Source organism: Alexandromys fortis, unplaced genomic scaffold (genome assembly GCF_014885135.2).
Source record: "Alexandromys fortis isolate MF-2015 unplaced genomic scaffold, M_Fortis_MF-2015_v1.1 scaffold_1, whole genome shotgun sequence".
Taxonomy (NCBI): Eukaryota; Metazoa; Chordata; class Mammalia; order Rodentia; family Cricetidae; genus Alexandromys; species Alexandromys fortis.
This window is the reverse complement of record NW_026067927.1, coordinates 41,082,666-41,099,811: the sequence shown is the minus strand read 5'-3', so window position 1 is coordinate 41,099,811 and position 17,146 is coordinate 41,082,666. Positions and strand designations below refer to the sequence as shown.

The 17,146-nt window shown below is 46.1% G+C and overlaps 1 protein-coding gene across 2 annotated transcripts in view; it reads left to right on the top strand.

The window, feature by feature from the left end:
• Nucleotides 1-15,951, top strand: part of Hsd17b3 (hydroxysteroid 17-beta dehydrogenase 3) — a 29,014-nt gene extending 13,063 nt beyond the window's left edge. Inside the window, exons 3-11 of one of the 2 annotated variants that reach the window (XM_050144504.1) lie at nt 8,000-8,075; nt 9,591-9,698; nt 10,765-10,832; nt 11,280-11,315; nt 12,110-12,144; nt 13,312-13,420; nt 13,565-13,630; nt 14,921-15,070; nt 15,699-15,951. In XM_050144504.1, the coding sequence (XP_050000461.1) occupies nt 8,000-8,075; nt 9,591-9,698; nt 10,765-10,832; nt 11,280-11,315; nt 12,110-12,144; nt 13,312-13,420; nt 13,565-13,630; nt 14,921-15,070; nt 15,699-15,809 (759 nt within the window). In that variant the 3' untranslated portion in view covers nt 15,810-15,951. The remainder of the gene's footprint in view (nt 1-7,999; nt 8,076-9,590; nt 9,699-10,764; nt 10,833-11,279; nt 11,316-12,109; nt 12,145-13,311; nt 13,421-13,564; nt 13,631-14,920; nt 15,071-15,698) is intronic. The other variant, XM_050144505.1, reaches the window with a different exon arrangement.
• Nucleotides 15,952-17,146: the final 1,195 nt, after the last annotated feature.

Sequence of the window (17,146 nt, the reverse complement as noted above, 5' to 3'; positions counted from 1 at the left end):
AGAGAGAGAGAGAGAGAGAGAGAGAGAGAGAGAGAGGAGAGAGGGGGAGGGGGAGGGAGGAAAAGAGAGAGGGGGAGGGAAAAGAGAGAGAGGAGAGAGGAGAGAGGAGAGAGAGAGGAGAGGGGGGAAGGAGGAGGGAGGGAGAGAGTGTGTTGAAGATGGCACTTCCAACCTTTAAGGGCTGCCTAGCACAGGCGCACATGTTACATCATATGCAGATGACGGAGCTCACGCATATGGGCAAGAGTTCACACAGCTGCATCATACGTAGGTGATGCAACCATACTGCATGTGGGACAAACCTGGTGGCCATGGAACCCAGAAGTGTCAGCCATATTGTGGCCGGATCATAACAGTTATTACCTATGTGGGGTGTGTGTGTGGGGGTGTATGTATGTGTACATGAATATGCTGACCCATGTGAGTATGCGTGGAGGTTAGAGGTTGGTATCATTGTCTTCCTCTATGACCATACATGTCATTACTTTTGTTTCCTTACACCATATATTGGTGTTGATCTTGCCATGTTTGGATGCCAAAATATAACATAGGAATAACAGGCTTGGGGCCGGAGAGACAGCTCAGTGGTTAAGAGCACCCACATGGTGGCTCACAACTGTCTGTAATTCCATCTGCAAGGGACCTAACACCTCCTTCTGGCTCTATGGGTATCCTATGCTTATGATGCACTTATAGACGGCAAACACCCATGCACATAAAGTAAAATACAAAAATTAAATAAAAGAAACTGGGTTTGATGATACATTGACAATTATTATTACTCTAGCAAAAAGCAGTTGGAATCTGAAATGTTGCATTCCAACTGTTATGAAGTGTTATTTTTCCTTCCCGAAGTCTCTCTGATCTTGATAACTGTGTCTCCTCTAATGGTGTCCCCGAAATAAGTAAAATGTTACTTGTCTGTTTATTTATTTATTCGTTTGAGGCAAGGTCTCTCTTTGCACCTGGAGCTACCTAGCTAGTCCTGAAGATTCAACTGTCTCTGCCTCCTCAGCTCGCGGGTTACAGGTGAACATCGCTATCGCCATGCGGCCTGGGGTTGGGTATTCAGGTCCCTGGGCTTGCACAGCCAGGCACCTTACCCACAAGCCTTCTTCCACCCTTGCCTACGCACTCTGTCCTTAGACGTCCCCTTTTCTGTGAGCTTCCTTGGGATTTGGTTCACATTTCTGATTTATCCGCTGCTCCATCTTAATTAAAGAACTGGACGTTTCAAGGGAGTGCTTAAAGGCAGGAACGGGGGAACGCGCTTCTCTGGCTTTCCGGAAGCCTATTCTGTGCTCATTTAAGTTTAATCCGCATTCACCTTTAAAGTGGTAGGGGAGGCTTTGCCTCCTGTCCAAGGAATTTCAAGTATCAACCAAAGCAGGTGGGAAACAACAAAACAAAACAAAACAAAAAATACTTTCGGAAGGGGCTGGGAGGCAGAGGGTGGGCTCTGTCTGCACCTCTGTGGCTCTCTGTCTGCACCTGAATTCCAGCCCTGTCTTCTATTCTCTCCCACACAGAAGCAGCCCTGTCTTATTCCCACCCCCGCGTGTAGATTAGCAGCCACAAGCACCTTCCTTGACCCAGGCTCCCATTCAGTCCTGCAGTCGCTGCAGAGATCGGGGACTGGTGGGCAGTGCATTATGGGAAAGGCCTTGCTGGGGGCTTAACTCTCTGAAAAGGGGCTGAAGACCCGCATATGGGGCCTGTCAGCCCCGACTTTCTCAAAATAAGATTGAGTCCTGCTTGAGCACACAAAGGGGACAATGCTGCCCAGACTTCGGCCCAGACCACTTCACATGCCGCCTGGAAACTCTCTCCAGAAAAAGGCGCCACCAAGGAGAGGCTGGAGCCCACAGGCAAAGAGCACCCTTTGTGCTGGAAATGCAAATTGTTTTCCATTTAATGGACAACTTCCCCTCCAGGAAGCTGATGAAGTGAACGGGGAGACAAAAGTCCTTCATTCTTAAGTCACATTTGTGACAGATTCTGGCGGGGGTGGGGACTCCACGGCACCCTCAGCCCAGAATTGCCACCACTCTGGGTTTTGGGTTTTTCCCCCTAATTAATATTTTATTTTTGTCAATATATTTTATAGTTAAAACTGCTTGGTGAAATCTTACTTTAAATTGCATTTCCCAGAGGGTTGGTAATGATTCTGGGTGTTTTTGGTCTAAAGAGATATAAAGGAAACAATAGGAAAAACTCAAATACATTAAATAAAAAAGAATAAATCTTTTTTTAAAAAGAAAACTCTTAGTTATGTGTAGATGCAGATGTTGAGACTATGGCCGGCAGTAGGAAAGGGCTTTGATAACGTTCAGAGGGCTCTCAGTGATGGGTGCTCTCCTGGGTAGAACTCTATCTAATTAGCATCCTTCTGGTCCTCACAGGCAGTCTGCTCTGGGTAAAGGGAAAAGGAGAGAAACCACTGTACACGCTCATCTTTTCTTGGGCAGAGAAGACTGCGACTTTCTGCCTAACCCTGTGCCCAGAAGGGGGATCTAGCATTATTAGGACTGCTAGTGTCTGAATTTACCCTGTAATTTAGCTTCTGCCCATTGAGCAACAGTGAGGGCTCTCTGTCTCTAAATCTTACTCTCAACTTCCCTTTATTGCTTTTTTTGTTTTGTTTTGTTTTGTTTTGTTTTTTTGAGACAGGGCTTCTCTGTGTGTGTAGTCCTGGTTGTCCTGAAACTCATTCTGTAGACCAGGCTGGCTTCCAATGTGGAGATCTGCCTGCTTCTGCCTCCTTAGTGCTGGGATTAAAGGCGTGAGCCACCACTGCCAGGCTCAACTTGGGGACTTGTTTCCTTCAGAAGGCTGGGTATTTCAGTCAGTGAGTTGACAGAGGCAGACAGATAACATGCAAAAGGACACAGATTTCAAACCATCCTAAGCCATCCGTGTGTGAGATTCACGAGGGGCCAAAATGGCTGGACTCTATGTAGGGCAAAAGGAGATAGGGACTGGACCTTTGGGGAGAAGGGAGGTGGTACAGGAGATGCATATTCCTGGTTGTCAATATATTCGAGGTGATACAGATGAGAATCTCTCAGGTAGCATCTCGTCATCGTGGTCCCCCTGGGCAAGAGTCGCATTGCGATCTGTTTGGGCGTGTAACAAGAAAAGCCTCTGCCTGCATCCTACGTTTCATCTATGGATATTTACGTGGGATATTTGACATTCTCTTTTTGGGGGCTGTGATTCCAGCACAGATATTCGGACAGCCCTGCTCTCCATAACAGTTCTCAGGGTGGATTTATCTCAAGGAAGTCTCATGTCTGGTGCCAGCCTTCAGGGATGGCCATTAAGTTGACTTCAGTTGTTCTAGTGGTGGGGTGCATGCATGCGTGTGTGTCTGTGTATGTTACAGTGCTGGCCATGTGTACCTTATCAGGAAGGCTGCCAGCTAGGCTGGTATTGAACTTCAGTATTGGACTCCACTGCCAACTTGTTCTTTATGAGACTGATAGGACCTGACGGTACCCAAGATAAGCCGAGGTCCCTATTCACCAAACTATAGCCTTAAATAGTATAGAGTTGGCTTGTGGTCACATGATGCGTATTTTGGTTGTTAATGGCCAGAGAATCCCAGAAACAAAAAAACACTATGCAAAGTCATTTATTTTCATTCCTCTTTATCTGAACAGTTGGGGGCTACTCCCCCCCCCCCCCCACAGTGTGGCAGATGAGAACAGTACCATTCTGGAGGCAATGTTCCTGGTGGCTGCAGGAAATGGTGCCCCGTTATCACTCTACACTGTAGCATCCCCTGTGTCCCAATGTAGCCACGCTTTCCTCAGTCCACAGACACCTGTGCTTTCCCATATGCCTGCCTCTGTCTCTTAGAGGACAGGCATGTCAGTTAACAGCATCCATGAGAACAGAACTGCTGAGTCGTGGGCTGTGCTTCCTGATGATCAGCTGGACTAAATGACGGTGTTTGTCTTCTAGAGAATCTGAGGTGTCAAGGTTATAGGCACTGCATGAAAAGAGAGAACTTGACCTCCTTTTTATTCTTTTAAAGGATTATGCAATTTTGGAATGATTGGCTTTTTTTTTTTTTTTTGAAATGTTTGGTAGAATTTACCCAGAAGATAATCTGTGCCTGGAATTCTTTCTGTGGGACAGTTTAAATCACTTGTTTTTAATCTTTATTGCCTTATTATTAACACTCAGGTTTTTTCGTTTTGTTTCTGTTGTTGTTTTTTTTTTTTTCTTTTGAAACAGGGTCTCTTGCTGTCTCCTACTCCATATGCCAGCCTAGCTGGCCTGTGAGCTTCTGCGCTTTGCCTTTCTCCACCACCCATCTCCACTTTGCAGTAGGAGCAATGTTAGAGATGTGTGCTGCCTGGTCTGGCTTTGCACGTTCCTACTGATCCAAACCCAGGTCCCCATGCTTGCAGGGCAATGGTTTTACCCACAGCACTGTCTTTTCAGCCCTGTTTTATTTTACTATGTTCTTTTTTGATGTAAAAATTAAAAATAACTAAAACAAGGGGACAGGTTCTTGTTGTATAGCCCAGGGTATACTTTAATTAAGGCAGGGTTTTGCTACACAGCTCAGCCTAGCCCCACAGTTGCAGCAACCCCTCCTGTCTCTCACGTGCTGGGATTTGCAGGCGTATGCACCACACCTGGCTAGAACTGTCTAATTGTCTGCCCTTTCCAAAGAAATCAAGAATACCTTCCCTGAGAACACTTTGTGTGTGTGTGTGTGTGTGTGTGTGTGCGCGCGCGCACGCTTAACACAGCTTTAAGAAACAGCCTTTCTGGTTTTCTCTCAATCCTCTGAGGATGGCAGCCTCTCTTCCCTGCTGGTCTCTTCCCCTTTGCTGGATCCTCTGCCTGGCAGGTTTGCTGCCTCCCACAGATGTTCCTGGGTCAGCTGTTCAGGGCTGAGGAGTCTGCCCTGCATACTGTTGTGCAGGTCCTTGTGCTCTTTGGAGGAGAGGTGTTTTGGAGGGAGTCTTTCCTCACTTCCTGCCCGGTTTCGGCTGTTAAGGCTCATCTCCTCTTTGTACACATGCCCTGCACTCAGTTCTGAGGCAGAGAAGGGCACTTGGGCTAATGGCTTTAGGCAAAGGCAGGACCCAGTACTCTTTACCTGGCTTCTTTGCCCCAGCTGTGCTTCTGCTGTGGCCTGAGAGTTTAAAATGTCCAGGGGCTTAGACAACAACTTCATTGGTTATTTCAAAACAGGAGAGAGGATTTTGAATATTCAAACACAAATGAGTGATCTGTATCTGAGATGCCGGATATGCCAGGCCACAAAGTGGTCCTTACACATTGTGCACACACACTGAAATGTCACATTAAAATTACCACGTGCCAATTAAAAAGAGAACATGTTATCTCTATATAAGTCTATGTATATAAAACATGTATAGTGTAAACTTTTAAGTTAAAGTTCTAAATTATGTTTATGCGCTGGAGAAAGGGTGTGTGCACCCGAGTGCAGGTGCCTGCAGATGATCCCCTAGAGCTGGAGAGGAGATTCAGGACTTCTGGAAGAGCAGCAAGTGCTTCTAACATTTGAGCCTTCCCTTCAGCTCTTACCAGGATTTTCAGAGACAGCGTTCAGAGGATGAACTCTTGTTTCATGATGGTATGGATTCATAAGAGGAAGCTTATTATTTGTGTGGTTTCTATACTGTTTCCTTACCAAATGTCTATTGCTTCGTCCAGCAATTAAAACCTCCAGCTGAGCTGGTGTATTTTTACCCCCTGTTGTGTAACCTCTTCCGTGTAAAGCTTATCATCTAGGTAACCAGGACTAGGACTGGTGTGTCTCCAGTAAGAGTCAGCCTTTCACGATGTCTGCTTCTAACAATATTTAATTGCTTTAATGCTGATTTTGATGGACTTACTAGAGCTGGCTTTTTCTTTTGGTTTGTCTTTATTGCTTTCATTTGCTCTTGTTGCTATAACACAAACACTCCAAAGTTAGGCAGTTTTCTATCCTGAACCCTGAAGCTCTCTAGGGTCTCCAGATAGCAGCTGAGTCATTGGTGTTCTGAGAGACACTTAGCATTTAGAATATTCCAAGATTCTCAGGGGGTAGGAATGAGGGACCAAGACTGAAGAAGGAGCAGGAGATGTTCCTGGAATTTCTGTCTCATGTGGAATGATGCTCTTATCCTCTCCTGCACGGGAAAGAGACTCTTATCGTTCCCAATGTGCAGGAAGTTGCAAGGCCTGGAAGCTCTTACTAGCTAGGTACAAGAAGTGAATGTATAATTTGTACCACAATAGCACAAATATTGGCTTTTTTCTCTCTCTCAAATCATCTTATGATCCGCTGTCTATTATATCTTAGTGTGTGTGTTCAGGTGATTGTGCATACTCGTGTGTATGCATGTGTATGTGGAAGTCAGAGACTTATGCTGAGTGTATCTTTGGAGACAGGGTCTCTTCTTGCTGAACCTGAAACTCACTAACCGACTAGACATGTTATCTCCTGGAATAGTTCTCTTTCCATCTCCCCTGCACTGAGTTTATTGGTCGTGCTGCATCTGGCTTTTTTTTTTTGTTGTTGTTGTTGTTTGTTTTGTTTTTGTTTTTGTTTTTTTGACACAGGGTTTCTCTGTGGCTTTGGAGCTCTTGTAGACCAGACTGGTCTCAAACTCACAGAGATCCACCTGCCTCTGCCTCCCGAGTGCTGGGATTAAAGATGTGCGCCACCATCACCGCCCAGCACTTGCATCTGGATTTTTACATGGGCACCGAGGCTTGAACTCGAGTCTTCACGTTTGTGTGACAAGCACTTGAGCATCCTGCTAGGCCCAGTGATATCTCCTCTATCTTAGCACCTCTCTTGAACACATCCACCCCCATAACTAGCTTACTACATGAGGAAGACGTAAGGAAGATGAAAAGGTTTTTGAAAACACACTCACATTTGTTTCACCTATACCAGGTAAACACCTTTGAGACAAGTATGGATGAAAAGCTGCAAAAGTCAAAGGATTTTTATCAGGCACTTATGAATTGCAGTTTGGGAAAATGGATTTGGATAGTTTCCCATCAGTGTTCCAAAGAAGAAAGGAGGAGGAGGCTCATGCTGAGTGACTGAGGAATTGTTTTATTGCAAGGGAGTAGAACTCAACTCAGATCAGATCAGGTGATCTGATGCCTGCTTGTGATCCCAGCACTAGAGTGGTGAGGGCAGGTAAACCTTGGGGCTTGCCTGCCAACAAGTTAAGCCTAGTGGATAAGTTCCAGTCCAGTTAGAGTCTCTATCAAAATTAAGGTTTGCAGAAAGTGCAACAGGGGCCATGGAGCCCATGGAAGATAAGGTAATGAGTGCATACTATTAGTGAAAATACCCAGACAGAGTCCGGTTAGTCTCTGATGCACACCTTGAGTCTCTGGGTGCCATGTAGATCTAGGAGATGCTTTGTCAGAGGGGAACCAGAGCTCACAGCGTTGGGCAGCCTGGCATTGCCTGTAAGCCCTGTTACCCTGATAGTCTCCCAGTATACAAAAGTATGGAGGGATAGGCCAGTCATAAGTGTTTGCATTGAAGGAGCTGAGATCGATTCCCAGTACACACATGAAAAGCCAGGTGATCTGATGCCTGCTTGTGATCCCAGCACTAGAGTGGTGAGGGCAGGTAAACCTTGGGGCTAGTGGATAAGTTCCAGTCCAGTTAGAGTCTCTATCAAAAAGTAAGGTTTGCAACCCCCAGACTTTACAGTTGGCTACAGGGAGCCCCACCAGTTCCAAACAGGGACTCCCAGATGATGATCCTGCCAAGACTTCTCACAGTGACTCTTGCCATATAATGGGCACATAGCGACACTTACAACAGCTACATTGTTGGCTTCAGCCTTACCCACAATGGCTGTTCACTCACAGCATGGGAACCTCCATCACAGGAGGAAGCAGGAGACTTATGGTGCAGCCAGGGACAGAAGGACCTTCTACACAACTAAGGCCTCCCATCTGCTTAGCATCTTTCTGTTTTTTCCATTCCTGCCTGCAGCTGGCCAAACATGGACTCAACGTTGTACTTATCAGCCGGACACTGGAAAAGCTACAGGCCATTGCAGAGGAGATTGGTGAGTGATCCCACACAGCAAGGGGGGTGTGTATGCATGGAACTGGTCAAACACGGCACTGTCCTGCCTGTTCATGCCATGTCTGCTGCCGGAAGCCTGGGCTGCCACCTGTCCGCTGTATACAGAAGGGCCCAGTATACAAAGGGAAGGACAAGGTATAAGGCATAGGCTGTCACCCTGAATTCTGTGGCCTGGATAAAGGAAAAGTTTTCTCTGGGCCTTTACCCTCAGAATCAGCCCTGCTCAGCCAGAGCCCTAGCTGCCTCTTAGCTTTCGTCCCTTCCTTCGAAGCCAGAAATAGTGTCTGTTATTTGTTTCTATGCTCATAATCCTTATTTTTAGATATTAAATTTTAATAATTACACAGTTAATAATTAAGTAAAGTATCAAGGCAAAGGTATGAATCTTTAATTATGAAGGCTTTTTAAACCACAGCAGGCTGTCCTGGGTCAGCCTTGTTTCTTTGGGGGAGGTATAGAATAGAAGAAGGTTGTGGAGGTGAGGGCTGTGCGTTCAAACCGTGGAGGCTCCCTGCCCTTGAACTGGTGAATTTGGCTTTTGTTTGGCATCTGGATATTAGGAGTCATTCCGATTAGCACCAAGGCATTCTTGAGTGTCTTCCTCATGGTGTTAAATGTGCTTTTTGTCATGTTATAGGAAAGCAACTCATGCCTTTTATATTGAAGGTCTCTTGATTGCTTGATCAGAGGAGCTGGGTCTAGACTCAAAGTCAAGGCTCTTCTGAGAGAGACTGGGGCACCTCTACCTGCAGCTGTTACCACTGCCTATCTATATAGGCCTTCCCCGGGCAAGTGAGCGCAAAACCACAGAGAAGGCGCTAAACTTGGAGTGAAGAATAGGTTCTGTGGACAAGTTAGTGGACTAACTTGTCCTCAATTTGCTGCTCTGGGAAATGGGAAGAAGAGTGTCTGCTCCCTCAGGATTGTGGGGGACAAGCTGCCATGTATGTGGATTCTGGAGCAAAGGACTCCTGTGTCTATGCTGAGGGGACCTGAGTCTGCTGAGCTATGAAAGCATCCGAGGGTGTGCACAGTCCTCCTCCAGGGGCTCAAACCTGAGTTTGTGTCAATCATCTGGTGGCTTATGTAGGCCAGTCTGGCTCAGGCCAGTATGTCTGAACCAGTAGGTCTGGGGTAGAGGCAGATCTGGGTCTCTAACAAGATTCCTGATGATTTTTATATGACTTTGAGAAACACAGTCCCAACTCTCTTTTAGATATTTCATTGTAATTTTTAATTGTGTTTATGTGTGTATGTCTGTGTTGGTGTGTGCAAGTGCCTATCAGATCCCCTGAAGCCAGAGTTACAGGAGTTGTAAGCCACCTAATGTTTGTGCTAGAAACCAGCCTGGGGTCTTCCATAAAAACAGAAAGTACTCTTAAGTGTTGGACCACCTCTCCAGTCCTACAAAATCTATTGTATTGCTGTGGACTTCATGGTCAAGAGGGATGATTGTACTCAGGCTTACTAGAAACACCTGTGGTCTCTCATACAGAGGGGACCACTGAAAGCCGTGTGAAGATTGTGCAAGCAGATTTTACCAAAGAAGACATTTATGACCATATTAAAGAAAAACTTAAAGGTTTAGAAATTGGAATTTTAGGTAAGTATATTAAAAATGCAAATCTTGATTTTTCAATTTAAATATGATAATCACCTCAGTGACTATCGAAGCCCCCTTTGGGAGTGGTCTGGTGAGATGGCTTGATGCATAAAGACACCTGTCATCAAGTCTGATGACCTGAGTTCAATCCTAGTGATCCATTTGTGGATGGCAATAACAGAGTTCTTCAAATTGTTCCTTCTCCATCACCTTACATATCATGTGCATGTTAGTGCACACCTGTAATCCAAACCCTCAGGAGGTGGAGGAAAGAGATCAGAAGTTCTTACCCTCAGGTGTATGGTTAAAAACTCTCGTATCACTGGGCGGTGGTGGCGCACACCTTTAATCCCAGCACTCGGGAGGCAGAGGCAGGCGGATCTCTGTGAATTCGAGGCCAGGCTGGTCTACAAGAGCTAGCTCTAGGACAGGCTCCAAAGCTACAGAGAAACCCTGTCTCTAGAAAGAAAAAACTCTCCTATCACAAGTTGTAATGTTTTTACATTCTAAACGGACGTGTGTGTGTGTCTGTCTGTCTGTCTGTCTGTCTGTGTCTGTGTACATATGGAGGCCACTGGTCAATGTCAGATATCTTCTTCTATTATTCTCATCCTTATATTTTGAGTCCTTCCCTCCTTTTTTCCTCCCTTTCTCCCTCTCTTTCTTCTTTCTTTTCTTTTTAAAAAAGATTTATTTATTTATTATGTATGTAGTGTTCTGTCTGCACTTATGCCTGCACACCAGAAGAGGGCACCAAATTTCATTATAGATGGTTATGAGCCACCATGTGGTTGCTGGGAATTGAACTCAGGTCCTCTGAAAGAGCAGTCAGTTCTCTTAACCACTGAGTCATCTCCCCAGGCCCCTTTCTTTCTTTTCTATTTTAACTCAGGTCCTGGTGTTTGTGCGGCAGTCGCTTTGTTCGTTGGGTCACCTCCCTGACCTGCATTCCCTTGTTGTTATTAAATCACGTTGCAATGAGCACCCATACACAGAAATCATTTTGCACATGTTTCTGTAGAAAGATTTCCCACCTGCTCTGACATCCTTTACCTCTCTCTGTTAGTCAACAATGTTGGAATGCTCCCCAGCCTGCTCCCAAGCCGTTTCCTGAACACTCCCGGTGAGATCCAGGTGAGCTTTTTTCCCTTTCGTGTCTGCTTTTGTCTCTCAGCCAGGTATGGACCCCTGGCTTGATCACCAGGATTCAGGGAAGAGAGACAAGAATCAGGTCAGGGCAGACTCTGCTGCGTGGTGCTTTTCTTGATATTTTTCTCCTCACCCTAGAACCCGACACAAAGGGTGTGCCTTTTCATCTCTGCTCATCAAAAACTTCCTAACCACCTATGATTCTATTCCATCCTGAGTTTTCAAGGCTGCTCTCCTGCCACGGCTCACATACGGGCAGGACGGCACAACAATGCCACAGAGCCTCAGCTAGGAGCCAGAATGCAGCTTGAGCATGTAATGAAGTTATTGGAACTCAGCTTTTGCACATTCAGTGTTTGGTTAGCGCCAACTTATTCCCAGGACAATTCTCCGAGGACTGGACTGACTTCTGTCTGTGATTATCTATTGCAGAGTCTCATCCACTGCAACATCACGTCTGTAGTCAAGGTACGTGATGAACACGTGTGCTAACACATCAAAACACAGAGGCTGAAACATTCCTCGAACTGAAACTAAACTGCTCTTTGCCACAGTCTGTCCACTCTTCTCATCTGGAAAACAGAGATAGGTTCATTCTCTCCAGTATATAAACCCTATTTTTGCATTCAGAATGCACTAGGCCTGAAGATACTAATATTTCCTCAGGATTTCAAAGCAATTCCCTAAAAGTTAATATTTTAATAAATGTTTAGTAGTCTCTAAGAGAAGGACGTTTATTATGTCAGAAAAGATGATAGAGGGCTGGGTTTTCTAGGTGTTTGTTGTTCAGTATTTGTTAAATTGAGCTCAAAGCTATTTGTGGACTAGGCTCTTTTTTAAAAATTTAATTGATTATTTTACTATTTTTAAGTCATGTGGGTATATGTATTCCTGCATGTGGGTAGGTGCACTGGATGCCGTATTGACATGGGTTCTGGAGGAGCAGTCTGAGCTCGGTCTCCAGCCCGATAATCTCTTGTGATTTGTGGTTTAGTTATCTGCGGTAAGTCATGGTTCCAGAATGCTAGAAGGGAGATTGTCTACTTTAAGAAAGAGGCTAGAGAATAGTCTAGGTTTGTCATCTGCCTAGGTTGCTTGCTGTGGCTTCTAGCCAGATTCTCAGGTTGCCAGAACGGCCTCTAAGGCTGCCAATAACTTTCAAGGTTCTTTTGGAAGATTAAGCTTCCCCAACTTCCTCCAAGGACCCTGTTGATTGCTACTTAGTTTCCTTTCCAAGGCTTAACCCTGGCCTTCTCTTATAGATGACACAGCTTGTTCTGAAGCACATGGAGTCAAGGTAAGGCCTGTCACAGGAGAAGCAGAGAGCAAGGTGGCTTTCTGTCCTGGCAGCCACCTTGCTTGGGGACTTGGTGGTGGTGGAGGGAGCACGTCAAGCTGCTGCTTCAGTTGGTGGCTAAAACCTGTGAAGAGAGAACACAGTGATTACGGGGGGGGGGGGGGGGGGGGGGGGGGGGGGGGGGGGGGGGGAGGCCAGGCCAGTGTTTCACATACATGTGTGTATGTGAAGGTCAACTGTAACATGTTTTAGAAGGAGATTGAGAACAGCTGTTTGAAAACACATTGGCTTTCAAAGAAAATTAACTCATGTTGAACATAAAAGATGCAAGTTGGCCTCAGATCAAGACCATGTCCTTTTTTATTGTGAATTCCATCTTCTGTCAGAATGAGTACCCCACTCCCCTGGAAACTGCCTGCCCCCAGTCTCTCTAATAGTCCATATTTGGGGCACCCTAGTACAACACGCACGAGGGACTGGTTTTCATCACCCATTATTCATTAAGAGCAAATAGTTGATAGTTTATTTTTTCTAGAGTAAGAAGGGGGTAGCTTTGTATTCTGATTTGCGGTTTCTTGCAACCCCACTCCAGGCATCTAACTGGGAATATTAAATATAATCGAATTTTATCCAGCAATAGGGAGGCTGAGGTAGGAGGATCACCACAAATTCAAGACCAGTCTGGGTTCCATAGTAAGGCCGAGGCTAGCCTGGATGATATAGCAACATAAATATGTCTCAATAAATGAAACAAACAAAACCAACTAAGTTTCGAGAGGTATAAGCAAGAGCCCCGAAGAGCGCCGGGATGTTGGAGTGAGCACAACCCGTTTAAGATGGATCCCACCACATCACACCATCCCTATGAGCCCAAAGGGTTCCAGGGCATGTGGTCCCTTGGAGACTGGAGAGTCCCTTTCTCCTTTCCTGTCTGAGCCAGTTTGGGTTTTCGTAGCTTGGCAGGGAATATGATTGCCCTAGCAGAGGTCCTGTTTGGAGACCAAGCCCTACAAGACTGCAGAGAGTGACATCACCATGCAGTGTCCTCCTTGAGATCATGGGGGATGTTCCCTCACAGTTCTCGCAAAACCACGGAAGCCTAGAGGGTGGGTTCTGACAGCCCCAGCCCTCAGGTGTGTTTGCTGCAGTGGGATGGGGCAGCAACAGTGCTGCCTTTGCTCCTTTGCCTTACAGGCGGAAAGGCCTCATCTTGAACATTTCTTCTGGGGCAGCCCTTTGTCCCTGGCCTCTGTATGCCCTGTACTCGGCTTCCAAGGTGAGTGACAAGTCCTCCAGGTCTCTCTCTTCCTCTTCCTCCAAGCAGGAAGTGTCTGTGATACTCTCGGGAACCTGAGGGGCCCGTCTATAAGGGCAGGAGGAAGCAAACTCCAGACCTGAGGTATTTTCTCTCTTACTGCAGGCTTTCGTGTGTACGTTCTCCAAGGCCCTGCATGTGGAATACAGAGCGAAAGGAATCATTATCCAGGTGAGGCGGACAGTGTGGGAACTCCCGAGAGGGAACCAGCTGGCTGGCTGGTGGTCCTTCATCCCTTGCGGTGCTAGCTGGTGGTCTCTCATCCCTTGCAATGCTGGCTGGTGGTCCATCATCCCTTGCAATGCTGGCTGGTGGTCCATCATCTCTTGCAATGCTGGCTGGTGGTCCATCATCCCTTGCACTGCAGGTTGTACATGTGAAGATGGTCTAGTGATTCTGCTGGGTTCCCTGACCAAGACCAGGCCAAGTGCTGTCTCTACACCCCCTCCTGCTGCTGGGATTTCTGCTGGCCTCCCTTCGTGCTGGTGTTGGTTGAGGAGGGGAATTGCATATGGATGTGTTTGCTCAAAGATGCTGTGGGAGCTGGGGATGTAGCTCAGTTGGTTGAGTGCCTGCCTAGCACACACAGAGCCCCAAGTTTTATCTAAGGCGCTGCATAAAAATGGGTATGGAGGTGCATGCCAGTGACCTCAGCATTCAGCAGGTGGAGGCAGGAAGATCAGGAATTCTGGCTGATCCTTACTACATTCTTACTTACTTTCGTGTAAGATTAGCCTGAGCTGTCTGGGGGAAACATGCTGTGGACCCTTTGCTGCGTGGTATGTATGTTGTGTGAGCAGGTATGTATGTTGTGAGCTGGCATATACATGTTTGAGCAGGTATGTATGTGTGTGATTGGGTATGTAATTAAATTTGATTTCCAAAGGAACATGAATAAATCTGTCTGTCGAGACAGAGTTTTATTAGTAGCCTAGTTGGCCTTGGACTTCCAATTCCATCGCTCAGCCTTAGACTAAAGGTCTGTGCCGCCACTTCTGACTGATTGACTGTCTACTGTAAGTCCATTCAATGCAATACTCGGGACAAAATTATGCTGAGTGATTTATGCTTCGCTGGACTTCAATTCTGAGTTCCTTTTATTTGTGTGTGCAGTGCTGGGACACGAACTCTGGGCCTCATGCAGGCGCTCGGCTTCCGATCTTATCCCCAGTCCTGAACTTCAGCTTTAACTGCTGCCTTGCACTTTGTTTGCTGAGTCTCCCAGTTGCCGTGTGTGCTCTGAAGGGCGTTTGAGCCCCTTGAGATGAGCAGTGTAGGCCTCATCTTGAGCAACCAAACCTCCTGTTCTCCAGCTTTGTGCCAACTTTGCATCTTTTATCAAGGACCTTAGAGCGTTTCACAGGCAGAAAGGAGCTGGGATGGATGGTGAAGTGTGCGTTCACACCTCAGTCTCTGATGGCCGTTACAGCGCTGTGTCCTGCTCTTTATCTCTCTCTGCAGGTGCTGACCCCCTATGCTGTCTCAACCCCAATGACAAAGCATCTAAATACCAACATGGTGACCAAGACTGCGGATGAGTTTGTTAAAGAGTCCTTGAAATACGTCACTATTGGGGATGAAACCTGTGGCTGTCTTGCTCATGAAATCTTGGTAATCAATGACTTCTTTTGAAGCAAGGGAGGAAGGGTGTGCGTTTTCTTTCACAGCAAGCTCACAGGGCCAGCCAGCTGCAGTACAGCCAGGGAGAGCAGTAGGGGAGAGTAGTAAGAACTGAGGCCGAGGCCTCAGCCTATAAACAACCACGCGACTCCACTTCTCCACTTAGTGGCTCCTGGGAGTTCTTGGGTAGGAAAAACAGGAACACCTGGCTCTTCCATGCAGCGGCCTCTGCCTCCCGTGGCTCTGTGTTTCAGTAAAGTTGAGCCTCTAAAGGAACGCTTTTCCTTAGCTATGGGAAAGCTAGCTAAGGAAAAGGGAGGGAAAACAGGGAAGGAAAGAGTACAAAAGCCCCTGGGGAGATGGGGTTTCAGGAAGAACTAGCCAATGCTCCATAGGGCAACAAAGAGGTGTGGTGGGGTGGTCAGCCCATGAGCAATTTAACAAGTCCTTCAGAAGGCATTTAAAGGGACAGCCCGGGTGTCTAAGAAGTTCCCCATTGCAAAGTGACGCAAGATCTTCATAGTAGTCAGAAAAAGTCATCCTCCAATGAGTGACTCCAAGGACTTGCTGAGGTATAATTTCTTCGCTTTGCTCAGACACTCCTATGTTTCTGTTCCAGGCAATGCTCCTGAACCTGATCCCTTCCAGAATCTTCTACAGCGACACCTTCCAAGAATTCTTCCTAACAGGCTACTCAGATTATCTGAAGCGCAACACCAGCAACAGATAGAGGGAGTGGGGGATGGGGGTGGGAGGTGGAGGTATAAAAGGGTATAGCTTCTATAAAAGGGAGGCTTAGCATTAAAGGCAACACTAAAACAAAACAAAACAAAACAAAACCCTGTAAAGGTAATAAATGTGCTGAAAAGAAACTTCTAAGTCTCATTGAGAAGGATCTCACCTAAAGGGTCACTTTATAACTCTGTGTAGAAATCAAAACTCAAACAATACCTGGGCCTGCTAAACTTTGCCAGGACCTCAGTCGGTTCAGAGCATGGTTTTTAAAATGTGGCTTCTTGCAGTCCACAAGACTGGGTGGGGGAACGTGTTGGGGCAACAGTTGGGTCAAGCCAGTGTCCTATCTTTCCCAACCCCCTTCCTTTTATCGTGAGAGCACCGGGTGTTATCTGTTTCATTCATAGTAGGTTCTGTAAGGCTGTGCTGGTAAAGATAAACACGCAGAAAGAAGTTTTAAGACATTGCTCTGAGGCTAGGGAGATGGGTGTGTGGATAAAACACAAAAAGTGGGGTTCGAATGCATACAACCCACACCAAAGCCAGGGTGTCTTGGTAGCCTGTCCATATCTCCAACACTCAGGAGGCTGAGACAGGGGATCCCCAGGGAAGCTGTACAGTTATAGGAGCCAGAACTGGTGAGGTCTGAGCTCAGCAGGAGACCCTACTTCAGTAAATAAAGTGAAGTACTGAGGACCTGCCCAAGCTCTTTGAAGCCCAGAAGATTGTGTGTGAGTCCCAGACATAGGGCACTGCACTTTTTACAGAGTTAAATTTTGGGTTTGTTTTGATCTGCCTGTAACTGTGCCCTTGGTCTCCCCTGTTGATATAAGAAACTATTGGATTTGTTTACTTTTATTTTAAGAGTCCACGGTTAAGAAACTTTGTATTTTTAAATCACCAAGTCTTTTAAAGATTGTGGGACTTTTAGAGTTATTATGTTTTGGTGTTGTGATAGTAACAAGAGATCCTGGGTTATGGCTTAATAGTGATGCATCTGTGTGTCAAATCGACAAGGGGTTAATTGTGTTATTTAGTTAGGTTTTGTTTTTTTGTGCGTGTTTGTTTTTGTATTTATTTATTTATTTATTTATTTATTTATTTATTTTTGGGCACAAGAGTCACCTGAGTTGAGGATTTGCCTCCATCATGTGGGCTAGTGTGCATTTCTGTAAAGCATTTTCTTGATTAATTATTGATGTGGAAGAGACTAGCCTACTGGGGTTGATACTACCCCTGGATAGATGGCCCTGTGTTATATAAGAAGACAGGCTGAGAAAGCCACAAAGAACAAGCTAGCAAGCATTTTCCCTCCATAGTCACTGCTTCAAT